This window comes from Rhinoderma darwinii, chromosome 2, assembly GCF_050947455.1.
Source record: "Rhinoderma darwinii isolate aRhiDar2 chromosome 2, aRhiDar2.hap1, whole genome shotgun sequence".
In the NCBI taxonomy this organism is placed as follows: domain Eukaryota; kingdom Metazoa; phylum Chordata; class Amphibia; order Anura; family Rhinodermatidae; genus Rhinoderma; species Rhinoderma darwinii.
In genome coordinates, this window is record NC_134688.1 from 58,768,350 (window position 1) to 58,781,972 (window position 13,623).

General features: G+C 41.7%; 1 protein-coding gene across 1 annotated transcript; it reads left to right on the top strand.

The window, feature by feature from the left end:
- The first annotated feature begins 1,258 nt into the window (after positions 1–1,258).
- GSX1 (GS homeobox 1) lies at positions 1,259–2,788 on the top strand. Its single transcript, XM_075850019.1, has 2 exons — positions 1,259–1,763; positions 2,160–2,788. Exons 1-2 carry the CDS (start codon positions 1,265–1,267, stop codon positions 2,513–2,515), a joined length of 855 nt encoding a protein of 284 aa, XP_075706134.1. The 5' UTR covers positions 1,259–1,264; the 3' UTR covers positions 2,516–2,788.
- The last annotated feature ends 10,835 nt before the right edge of the window (positions 2,789–13,623 follow it).

Sequence of the window (13,623 nt, forward strand, 5' to 3'; positions counted from 1 at the left end):
GAAAAAGAAGAAGAAGAAGAAGAAGCATGATTCTAGAATCATCGATATGGTACTAATAGTAGAAATAATAATAATAATAATAATAATAATAATAATAATAATAATAATAATAGTAATAATACACAAGATGTAAACTATATAATGCACTATAGAATGAATTTCTGGCACATAGTGAGCACATACAAATTATAATAAATATAATAATATTAATAATAGCAACAAATGTATTAGAAAATAACGTACTATAAAGTATGTATATAAAGAGAGGATTCAATTATGTTAAAAACAAGAAGGTTGGAGCACTGCAATCTGTATCTTGCATAATGGAAACAAATGCTTGCGCATAAGGAGTAATAGTAATGGAAAAAAAGTAGTAGTAGTAGTAGTAATGCAGTAGTAGTGAAAGTAGTAACAAGAATAATAGTAAGATTAGAGGTTACAATGGCAGGACTATATATTTTTTAACTTTCTTATAGAATAATACAAATAAATTGCTAGAAGAGAATGGTTACAGTAATAGTGGCATTAAAATAATAACTATACAAATACAATACTAATAATTAATAGCAGCAGTAGTGGAAACGATAATAATAGTGTGAGCATTCGTTATATTGCTAGAAGTATATATAATTGTGGACTCCATACAGTACAATAGAATTAATTGCTTGCATGGTAATAATAGTAGTAATAAAATAATACGAATGACTAGTACTAGTAAAGGTAGTAACCATGATGATAATAATAGGAGTGGTAGTTACAGTGGCAGGAGTCTATATGATAAGACATTGCATGTAATATAAACTGCCTGGACCCAGGGTACGGGAACTGATCAATAAGACAGAATTGGGAGCTACATATCCATTCTACAGGTGGCTGAATAAAGCAGGATGGGCTTGACCCTTTAGCATGGTTTAACTAATACCAAACAGTATTTTCATATAGGAGGAATGGGGTGAACCTGCTTATATTCAGTAGCAGAGATAAAAGAATATTAAATAGCTAGGGAATAGCCAAATAAATCCCAGAGAGAGGGGAGATGAGGGTGGGAGACGCCTGGTAAGGCGTGGGTGGGGTGGACAAGAATAGAGTACATTATGCAGTTCATTTAGTTAACAAGTGAAATAATGAAGAAGCGTGCAGAGGGAATGCCAAGAGAAAGGGCACAAAAAGGCTATTGAGTGCGCTGTCGTAGCCATCACATGGAGGGAGCGCTATATAAGACGAGGGAGTGGAGTTTCAGCACCACACTAGTGGCCAGCACCCGATGCGTACTCAACACTCTCTGGAGACTTCCCAGCTTGGAGACAGCACTCTCTGGAGACGGGACAGAGAACTGACTATCCAGCCTGCACCCATACACTGGACTCAACACGCTGCACTCATGCCTCGCTCATTCCTAGTGGACTCCCTTATCCTGAGGGAAACCAACGACAAGAAGGATGAGAACAGTCCTCCACTTTTCCCATATGCAATGCATCCTGCAAACCCTCTGCATGGACTGTCTGCTGGATCCTGCCACTCAAGAAAAACCGGTCTGCTGTGTGTCTGCTCCATGTGTGTCACAGCATCCCAGCTGCATGCGCCTCCACCGGGCATCCCTCTCCTCAAGGCATCATTCTCCTCCTTCAGCTCCCAGTACTGTCCAACAGCTATTGGAAGGCAACACACAGGATCTTCAGCCCTAAATCTGACCCATGCTCCAACCATTTACCAGGCGTCCTACCCGGTTCCAGACCCAAGACAATTCCACTGCATCTCAGTTGGTAAGTCCTGATGATCCTGAACTTGATCCATGTTAATTTGCATTTACTGTTGGCATTAAAACTTTTTCTATATTTTCATAACATTGAACTGACATTGAAGATTCTCACTACAAGAAATGCAATGAGATTCCTTATGCGTAAAAGTTGCTCCAATATTTAACTCCATATTTATTTCATAGACAATGACGTTTTTGAAAGTTGCTTTTTCATTATACCAGTTGTACGTGCTCAAAGACCAGATATAAGGACAAGTTTTAAGAAACTTTCCTTGGCCACCACCACCTGAATGAGTCTATAGATCGGCTCTGCGCAATGAAAAAGTCTTTATATTTAAAGTTGGACATTGATATGTTTTCTTCTATTTACTGACCATTTATCTTCTTTGTCATTTTGCAGACAGTTCTTCCAGCCAGTTACCCAGCAGTAAACGTATGCGCACAGCATTCACCAGCACTCAGCTCTTGGAGCTGGAGAGAGAATTCGCATCCAACATGTATTTGTCCAGACTCAGGCGCATTGAAATCGCCACTTACCTGAACCTCTCTGAAAAACAGGTGAAAATCTGGTTCCAGAACAGACGAGTAAAGCACAAGAAGGAAGGAAAGAGCAGCTCACACAGGAGCAGTCCCCACAACTGCAAATGTTCATCCTTCCCATCCACAAAGTGTCTGGAGGATGAGGATGAGGATGACCTTGTCCTGTCACCTTCATCTTCAGAAAAGGAAGACAGGGACCTTTCTCCAAGTCCATAACTCATGAACCCAGACAAAGACTCTGAAGCACTCAGCCTTTTGTATGTGTGAGGCAATCTGTAAATAAACTACTAGACCCAAATACTGTGGACTCAACAGTTACAAATGACACAATAAAAAAGTATTAGATTCAAGATAGGCCTTCAGATCTGAGATGTCTCAGCAATGGCTGCAGATTACCTGTATTTGATTCCTGTTGTATATCAGGAAGAACATTGAACGAATAGATTCCCACAATGTGCCAAATTCTGAATACTGTATGTCTGGAAATCTGCTGTCTGTATAATATATGTTTTACTGTATGGTTTCTGTATATTCAAATATTTATTTATTTATGTAAAAGAAATAAAAAAAAGTTTTTTTCCGATAAATAAATTGTATCATTGTCTGTTTCCTAAAGTAAAAATCTGGTTATTATGGTAATTTTGGGCCATGGGTTAAAATAAATTATTGCGTGTGAACTGCAAAACGCAAAAAAAAAATATGGTATGAATGGTTCTTTAGTAATCAAAGTAGTGCGCACTTTTAGGAACAAGCGACTTTTTACCTCCGTTCTTTATTAATATTAGCGCACTCCCAAGAGAATGTTCCTATTTGCCATCACACATCGCACTAAGAAATTTGAGTAAATATTATTTCAACACACAGGATACTGTAACACGTAAAATGTTGTGATTGAAAGTGAACTTCTTATGTGGCTTGTGGACATGTTTCTTGCGCACCAATTAAAATAAACTAGTAGGATTACCTGTAGTCCTATGTAAAACCACATATAATACATGGTGAACTCAACATGCCAAACGGCAAGCTCATCTATCTATCTGTCCGTCCATCCATCTATCTATCTATCTATCTATCTATCTATCTATCTATCTATCTATCTATCTATCTATCTATCTATCTATCTATCTATCTATCTATCTATCTATCTATCTATCTATCTATCTGTCTGTCTGTCTACACATAGACACACACATATCCTCTATCATCGATCTCTTCTATGTATCATTCCACCCTCTCTCTATTGATAAGCATCATTATCTATCTATCTATCTATCTATCTATCTATCTATCTATCTATCTATCTATCTATCTATCTATCTATCTATCTATCTATCTATCTATCTATCTATCTATCTATCTATCTGTCTGTCTACACATAGACACACACATATCCTCTATCATCGATCTCTTCTATGTATCCTTCCACCCTCTCTCTATTGATAAGCATCATTATCTATCTATCTATCTATCTATCTATCTATCTATCTATCTATCTATCTATCTATCTATCTATCTATCTATCTATCTATCTATCTATCTATCTATCTATCTATCTATCTATCTATCTATCTATCTATCTATCTATCCATCCATCTATATTTCCACCTGGAATACATGCACCCATATATAATATTAGCTGCACTATTGTATAGTTTTTCTAGATTTATTAGTGTGATATATAGTAGTAGTAGTAGTAGTAGTTATATTCCGCATGGAGCGGGAGCGCTGTGCGCCTGGAAGAGCTCTGTGCGTAAAGCTCATATAATATAGTGATAATGATTTAGAATAAATAGCACTAATAAATAACAATTTGAGGAACCCCAGAAGGTAAGATCTTTTGGTATAAGATGGCAATTATATTAAATCACGGACCCCTTATTCTAAGTTTCTTAAAAAGTGAAAATAAAGACCTTGTGGACGTTTAGCTGAAGAAGCACAAACTGGAGGTAGCCGTTCATTCTTCATACAGTGTGAGTAAAGTTATTTTCTTTATAAACTTCAGTACATTATAAAGTCTCTTATTTCTACAGCTCATATAAGGTCACAAAACCTGTGGATATAGTGGAAGTATCTGCATGTACCCCAGATCATTTGGTATTTATTTTCTGCAGGGGATTGGTTACATTCTGACACTACAAGACTACATCGATGCCTGGTGTATAGGGAAATATAACGATAAGGGTTGTAGTTGATTTAATTTCATGGTCCCTAAGATATAAATAGTATAGGATCGGTATTATTAATGGCATAAAGTGAAAAATAGTAACATAGGGGTCTCAGATGTTTCTACTGCCAATTCAAGAAAATTTGTGACTTCTATTACGCACATTAACATGGTGCATTGCTAAACAAGCTATAATTATACTAAACACTATAACATATACAGTACAGATATCCTTGTGTGTATTAATACATAATAGAGTTCCACATATGCTGGCACTGACTAGACCCTAAATCCATAGAGACTTGTATAGGACAAATATACTACATAGCCTCTCCTCTACTGCATTTATATAACTGCTGCTCTAAATTTACACGTTAGGGTTCAAACAAAACAAGTCTTTACAACCAGACTTCAATATGTAGTTAATTAATTTGCTGTTCTCTTCTTGGGACCATTTCAGGTACTTGCACCAGTCACACTGTCCTTTAGACTATTTTAGAATATTTTGCATGTATCCTACCTATTTATATTTGACTCTGTTAGCTATACATGAAGCATTATAAACCGAGCACCTATGAGATTGAAGTTTAGTTACCTGTCTTGTGTAAGGAGTTTTGTATGACTTTACTACTTCTGCACCAAGGCAAAAGCATTCAGTCAATTTAAGTGACACATTTGGAAAAAGGCAGATGACCAGTAATGATGGCACCTACAGACTCACCACCTCCATATTAATTCTACATGAGATATGTTTGCAACCAGCACTTGGAGGCAGAAGTTGCTCCCCATCCAATGTGTTGTCTAAGGAGCAGGGTTCTGTGAATATGTAATAACATCACATTTTCCCAATGTTATAACCACTGGCTGTGGATAAAAGAAAGCATCTGGCAGCACCCCATTGAGTACAGTACATCATTTTTAAGTTGAGTAAACATCAGTTGTCCAATCCATAGTCTGTAGACCTTAATGTAAAAAAAATATAGGGATAAGTATAATAACCAGATGAAATATTGTTTCAAGCTGTTCTGCCCAGTTCTTTACATCAAAGAGGCATATTTTTTCTTATGCTTCCTACACAATAAAGGGGATATTCTGCCACAGCCAAGGATGGCATATTGAGAGTATATGCCATCAATACCTGGTCAGTCAACATCTGATCACTGGAACAACCCTAGAACAAAGAGGCTGCAACGCTAGGAGTACCCCCCTCGCCTTTTACCCTGACACCGCGCCTCCCTGTATAGGAGGTGCAAAACAAACATTCAATTGCATGCGGCTGTGTTGACATTTTCTACATAGTGCCTGGTCATGTATGAAGCTTTGTCAGACCTCATGTATATGACGCACACCGTCCCTGCGTCTCCATATTACTCCATGTGCATTGTAGAGTGCCTCCATATGCCACACTATTCTCCCCTAGAAACAATTTCCTAAAGCTGGAGTGGTCAGAGCTAGAAATGAGCGAATCGATTCTACACTAATTGAATTCGGTTGTGATGCATGAATGGTGGCAATATGGCAGCCTTTGGCCACTTTATATATAAAGTTTTTTTAAACAGTGGATAAGGGGGATGTATGGCACTTACTAATTTACTGTGTTTAGAAATTCTGCCCCATTTTATTTCATCTTTAAGTTTTACCCCCTGGTTATCCAGGTCTCTTCCCGGGCAGCCCGCTCTTCACTCTAGTCCTAAAAATGGCTGCTGATGGAATGGCATGTGACGCGACTCCATTCATCAGTGTCTCCTATTGTAATGAACTGAGCATGCGCTAGTTTCCTGGTGCACAAGAGCAGATAAAGTTATTGCACAAAGCTTTAATCTGCGCTGGCGCATTAAATAAGGAGCACAGACGCACTGCGTTACAATAGGAGATGCTGATGGATGTGGTCGTGTCAGGTTCCCCTCTATCAGAGGTAATTTTTGGGATGATAGTGAAGGGGCTGTCCATTTAGGACACCTGGATAACCAGGAGGCAGCGCCTCAAGATAAAATAAAATGGGGCAGAACTTCCAAACACAATATATGGGTTAGTGCCATCTATCCCTCTTATCCACTGTTTAATAAACATTATATATAGGATACAGTCCTAGAAGACATCAGAGAGTCGGGTCGGACAGTCAGTTCTCAGCACAATCAGGCACTTGCAATTCGCAGCAAATTTATTCGGACCAAATCGAATCCATCGACCAGTTCAATCTTATTGGACCCGAAACAAATTTTAGGAAATTCCCTCACCTCTAATGGCAGCCTCTTCATTCTAGGCATTGGTGGGGGTCTGACCACTGGTACCTTTGATGACATATTTAAGCAAAGCTTTATAATTTTCTGTGTTGAGAAAACCCCTTTAAGATGAATGGATATCAGACTGAACAAGTGGTAAGAAAAGTTGTCTGATCTCTTCCCCTGCTGGGGTACCACAAGCGCTGTGTCACAGATTCTATGAGAAAATGATGGTGGTCTCTGCACAGCGCTAGAGGGGCTCAGAGGTTCTGCAGATCCTTCTTTTTCCCTGGTAGTGGGTGTCTGAGTGCATTGACTTAGAGGTGGGACAAACTCTTGGGAAAGGCTCACCAGTCTCCGGTACTTACAGTGTTATCAGCCACACAGGCACGGCCTCCAGTTGGTTGTACTAAAAAATCTATAGGCAAACCATTGTTTTTTTAATCCATAAATTTTGCTCCCCTTCCATTAGTGCCATAGGCAGTCGCCTACAATGCCTACCCCTCATCCTGGCTCTACGTACGCCCCATCCATTGGTATCCTCTCTGATATGTCAGATGGAAAACAAATAAGAAACTCCACTTATATATTGGAATGCTCCTCACTGTGATAGGAAAAATGTTCCCATAGGAGAATTTTTCCAATTGCTTCAGAATTTATATCTTTGTATATAGAGGGGTTCAAAGATCCACAAAGATTCGGATATCAAAATGTTTGTGTTGTAGTGGCCAAATCTATGTGTAAGTGGTCACCGCAACTCAACAATTGAACATCCTCCTGGTATCACACCCTGCAGTGTTCATAATACAGACAACAGTAACAAGTTTATGGCTGTGGATCCTGCAATGACTAACCAATATTATTATAATGTTCCGCAGTTTTCTCTGAAATAACCAAAAGCAGTTGCTCCCTGTGGCAGCTGAATCTGGAAACCTTTGATGTGATAGATTAATATACAACTGTCCTGATGCTCAGCCGGCCTGCTGTAGTGTTGAAAGTAGTCGACCACTGGATTAAAGGTTCTCAAACCAGTCCTTGAGGACTACTAACAATCCGGGATTTGGAGCTTTTCTTTACAATAGTGTTCAAGCAGAGATATATGTAAATTCCCCACATTAGTGCTCCCAGAGGGCTGTCAGGACAGCACAGTGGTACGTGATCAGTGCTAGGACTATACACAATCCATGACTTTCTCAATGTCTGCATTTACATATCATCTGGTTGTGTGAAATTTGACATTGGATAATGATTTTAAATCATACATACTGTGATCAAAATAAAATGCAACCATGCATACTTGGAGAAGGAATTTACAAGATTTGACTCTTAATAGCTATGAGTTGAAATAATATAAACTACTGCATGGGAGCTCTATTAGGCTGGGTTCACACGTGGCAGAATTTCACTTGAATTCCGCTGCGGACCCTCCGCAGCGTTAATCCGCAGCGGAGCCGTTTCTCCATTGACTTCCACTTCTATTTAGAAGTGTTCGTTTAGACGATGCGTAAAATTCCGCTGCGGAGCATAGGCTGCGGAGCGGAATTTGGTGTTCGCAGCATGCTCTATCTGTTGCGGACCAGTGGCGGACTGGTTGCGGACTCATGGCGGAATTTCTCCATTGACTTCAATGGAGATTTTAAATTCCGCAATGAAGTCCGCAGCTGTCATGCACATGTTATGTGTGCTGCGGATGCGTCTTGCTTTTTTGACATGACATTTCTTCATTCTGGCTGGACCTATGTATTTCTAGGTCTACAGCCAGACTGAGGAAGTCAATGGGGCTCCCGTAATTACGGGAGCGTTGCTAGGAGACGTCTGTAAATAGTCACTGTCCAGGGTGCTGAAAGAGTTAAGCGATCGGCAGTAACTGTTTCTGCACCCTGGACAGTGACTACCGATCCCAGTATACAGCTACCTGTAAAAAAATAGAAGTTCATACTTACCGAGAACTCCCTGCTTCTGTCTCCAGTCCGGCTTCCCAGGATGATGTTTCAGTGTAAGTGACGGCTGCAGCCAATCATAGGCTGCACCGGTCACATGGACTGCCGCGTCATCCAGGGAGGTCGGGCTGAATGCCGAAAGAGGGACGCGTCACCAAGACAACGGCCGGTAAGTATGAAATTATTTTACTTTCACTAGGGAAAGTGCTGTCCCTTCTCTCTATCCTGCACTGATAGAGAGAAGGGAAGCACTTTTCGCGCAGTCCGCAGCAGCTAGTCCGCATCAATTTACTGCACATTTTGGGCAGATCCACCGCAGAATCTGCAACGCAGATTCTGTGCGGCATTGATGCGGACAGTTGCGGAATAAATCCGCCACGTGGGGGCATGCCCTTACAGAGCTCCAGTGCAGCAGTTTTACACTCTCAATGTCAAAAGTGAATTTAATTCTACATATTACTGCTGTTGTAGTTCAGACATTGTGCTCTGCCACTACAAGTTCCAGCACGTCCTATATTTAACACCATTGCCTCTCGCCTCTCTCCTTAGTCCCTGCCATCAGCAGGAATTCAATAGTTATGGCACCCTTACTGCTTGCTGATGGTATCCATCTAGATATATAAAAAAATGATGCTGCTAACAGGTCCAAAAGGAGCTGACAGCAGAAAAACATGTATTCTGTAAATGTATGCATATTGAAAAGTCTTCATTCGTATGCTCCACATGTTGGACAAAGTGGAGATTTACTTAAAGGGGTTTTCCCACAAGGGACATTTATGACATATCCACAGGATATGTCATAAATGTCAGATAGATGAGGGTCCCACCTCTGGGTCCTGCACCTATCTCTAGAACGGGACCACCTAAATCCCGTTCCAGCTTTGTCTGCGATGGCTGACTCCCGGCCACTTCCTGACTTTATGATCGGGAGTTACGAAAACAGCGTAGCTCGCTGAGCTACGCTGTTTTCGTAACTCCCATAGTAGTGAATAGCAGCTACGGAAGAAGCGTAGCATGCGAGCTACGCTGTTTCCGTAACTACCATTTAGTTCTATGGGGCTTACGCTGAGCTACGCTGTTTTCACCTCCATGGTCGGAAATCAACCGACACGCACAGAAGTAGAACGGGGTTTAGGGGCCCCGTTCTAGGGATAGGTGCAGGTCCCAGAGGTGGGACCCGCATCTATCTGACATTTATGGCATATCCTGTGGACATCCTCAGAAAAACAATGGTTGTCCTGTGGATATGTCATAAATGTCCCTTGTGGGAAAGCCCCTTTAACTCTCTTTACAATGCTACAGATGTAATGCAATTTTTGATTATTATGTTTTGTTCATATTTTTGTATAACTTTTAAAAAAAAAACAATCTAAATGTAATGGCCAACAATAAGGGCACACCTAGGCGTGGCGGAAATGTTCCGCTGCAGACTTTGACGTAAAGTTGTGCCATTTAAGCAACATCCGGCCCAATTTGAAAATTTGAGGGATAATCCGGATGTGGCGAATATCGCAGGTTTAAGTCCTTGCATTGCAAAGGTTGAAATCTGCAGTGAAAATTTGCTGCCTCTCCGCACAGACTGAGCATGCTGGGGAATGTAGATTCTGCACCGCAAGCTATTTCCCGCACCGTCGTTTTCCGCAACGTCTGCACTATGTTAATGAAAACGCTATGGAAACCAAAGGGAAAAAAGTCTGCAGCCTTTCCACAGCGAAATTCCGCAGCAAATCTGCCATGTCTGAACGTGCCCTTAAGGGAAAATGACAACTATTGGAAGTTATCTAGATATATTCCTGAGGCCTCATGTACATGGCTGTATTACGGATCCATCTTTAACCCTTTTGTGGGTGCTTTTATGGCACCTTCTCCTTAGCTGCTAATGACTTATTGTATCGGTGATCAGGCTGACAATATCCGTAGTCACTGATAGCGGATGTTGGTAGTACTTGGTTATTGCTCTGCTTAGCTGTAGGTTAGTAGAGGATAGGGTGATCTCCAGAAGAGCCGCATTCAGGAAACTCAGACCTTGGGGACAAATAGACCTCTATTTATCTGGCCAAAAATGAAGTTTTCGTTTTTGACTGGACTGAGACTATCAGTTATAGCATGCCAGAATATTCGACTGAAATAGTGAGGTCACAGACATGTTCTCCTGTAAATGTGATTTACATGTTTTACTTTGAACACAGATTTGCTGATTTTCTCCACAAGACTTCAGCGTCTTTAATACATAACATCACTTAGTTGGAAGTTCAAAAGTTCCAGTAGTCACATGCTATGCATGATAGGAGACAATATTTATGCCTGAATGCTTCTCACGCAAGTGTTAGATGCCAAAGCTTATCAGATGCCTCTAGTTATTAAGAGAAACTCTGGTAAAAAAAATATATATATATTTTTTTTACCACGCTTAACCATTAGGGAGTATTTTAGAATCCCAAATGCAATGGTATAAGAACTATAGATGCAAATCATGTGGCTGCCATTGGTACCCCAGAGAAAGGGCGCGGAGCCCAGGTTGGCTATCCCGTCCCCACAGGCACTATAAAGTTATCAAATACAGGTGTGTAAGGAACAAAGAACGATGGGGCAAACAAGCACCAAGCCCTCTTATCCCAGGTGGTTAGGGGTGTGGTAGTAATTATCAGCACTAAAAGGGAGCCCCATTTTAATCATTGCTATGGGGCCCCTCATCTCTGTGTATGCCCTGCCCTAATAAATATTTTTTTCATTTAATATGCATTTATTACTGAACTACCTGTCAAGTTTTTTACCCTGAGCCCATTTAGTAAATATGAACAGTCAGGTAGAAACAAAAATCCCAGTACCCAGAATTACACCCTTATTGATGAATGTTTCAGGGTATGTGGAATGTGTAGTCTGCTGTAATTCGGCACCTCTGCCGGGAAGAATTCAAAATGCAACCAGCTTGAAATTGTTAGCTGTATCATCACATTGGCTTTGGCTAGCACTGGATGATAACTATAGTAGTTTTGATAATGGATGCCAGAGATGAAGCTAGGTTTCCTTTTAGGGCATGCCCAGACGTGGCGGAGTTCTTCCGCCACTGTCCGCATCAATGCCGCACAGAATCTGCGTTGCAGATTCTGTTGCGGCTTTGCCTAAAATGGGCATTAAATTGATGCGGACTAGCCGTTGCGTATTGAGGTGAAAGTACTTTCCCTTCTCTCTATCAGTGCAGGGTAAAGTGAAGGGACAGCACTTTCCCTAGTAAAAATAAAAAGAAATTCATACTTACCCGGCCGTTGTCTTGGTGACGCGTCCCTCTTTCGCCATCCAGCCCGACCTCCCTGGATGACGCGGCAGTCCATGTGACCGCTGCAGCCTGTGATTGGCCTGTGATTGGCTGCAGCCGTCACTTGGACTGAAACGTCATCCTGGGAGGCCGGACTGGAGGAAGAAGCAGGGAGTTCTCGGTAAGTAACTTTTTTTTACAGGTTGATGTAAATTGTGATCGGAAGTCACTGTTCAGGGTGCTGAAACAGTTACTGCCGATCGCTTAACTCTTTCAGCACCCTGGACAGTGACTATCTACTGACGTCGCCTAGCAACGCTCCCGTAATTACGGATGCACACACGTAGTCACCCGTAATTACGGGAGCCCCATTGACTTCCTCAGTCTGGCTGTAGACCTAGAAATACATAGGTCCAGCCAGAATGAAGAAATGTCATGTTAGTAAAACCAATACGCTCCGCAGCACACATAACATCTACATTACATCTGCGGACTTCATTGCGGAATTTTGACTCTCCATTGAAGTCAATGGAGAAATTCCGCAATGAGTCCACAACAAGTCCGCTACACGTCTGCAACAGCCAGTGTATGCTGCGGACACCAAATTCCGCACCGCAGCCTATGCTACGCAGCGGAATTGTCCGCAACGTGTAAACGAACATAACTAAAAAGCTGTGGAAGGCAATGGAGAAACGTGTACGCTGCGGATTTCCGCTGCGTACTGTCCGCAGCGGAATTCCAGAGCAATTCCGCTACGTGTGGTCATGCCCTTACTATGTATGCAGATGCAGAAACATAGATCAGCGACCTAACCATCAGGCTGCCATGCTCTCCTCCACTCTGAAAATTGAGTAAACGACCAAATAGTATGTGTCTACTGGTGCCAGTGGTGCCCACTTCTACCCTAGTGACCCTCCACCTGTGCCCATGGGTTTAAGACGGATTATTTTACTGGTAATGATACAGATGGCAAAATATATTTAGTTTTGGAGGATGATCTTCAGGTGGCGGAATTGCTCTGGAAATCCGCTGCGGCCAGTCCGCTGCGGAAATCCGCAACGGACATTTTTTCCATTGGTTTCCACACCTTTTTAGTTAGGTTCGTGCACACGTGGCGGAAAACTCCGCTGCGGACCATAGGCTGCGGTGCGGAATTTGGTGTCCACAGCATACACTGGCTGTTGCGGACGTGTAGCGGACTGGTTGCGGACTCGTTGCGGAATTTCTCCATTGACTTCAATGGAGATTCAAAACTCTGCAAAGAAATCCGCAGACGCAACGACTAATCCGCATCAATTTCCTGCACATTTTAGGCAAAGCCGCAACAGAATCTGCAACGCAGATCATGTGCGGCATTGATGCGGACATTGTCGGCAGAAACACGCCACGTCTGGCCATGCCCTTAGGGCACATTCACACGTGGCGGAATTGCTGTGGAATTCCGCTGTGGACAGTCCGCAGTGGAATTCTGCAGCAACCGTTTTTTACATTTGTTTCTATACATTTTTCGGAAACTTAGTTCAGACGTTGCAGAAAATAACTGTGCAGAAATCAGGTTGCGGTGCGGAATTTCCCCTCCGCAGCATGCTCATGACGTTGCAAAGAAGAAGCGGAATTTCACTGCGGATTTCAGCCTTTGCAATGCAAAAACTCAAATCTGTGGCAAGTCCGCTGTGATATCTGCAACGTCTGAATTACCTGTCAAATATGCAAATGTTGGTGCAGATTCATTGTGTAATTGC

Excerpts from the sequence above, each read along its gene's own strand:
- GSX1 (XM_075850019.1), top strand. The coding sequence starts at position 1,265 with ATGCGTACTCAACACTCTCTGGAGACTTCCCAGCTTGGAGACAGCACT. Across the intron at positions 1,764-2,159 it reads ATTCCACTGCATCTCAGTTG|ACAGTTCTTCCAGCCAGTTA; the intron begins GTAAGTCCTGAT and ends GTCATTTTGCAG.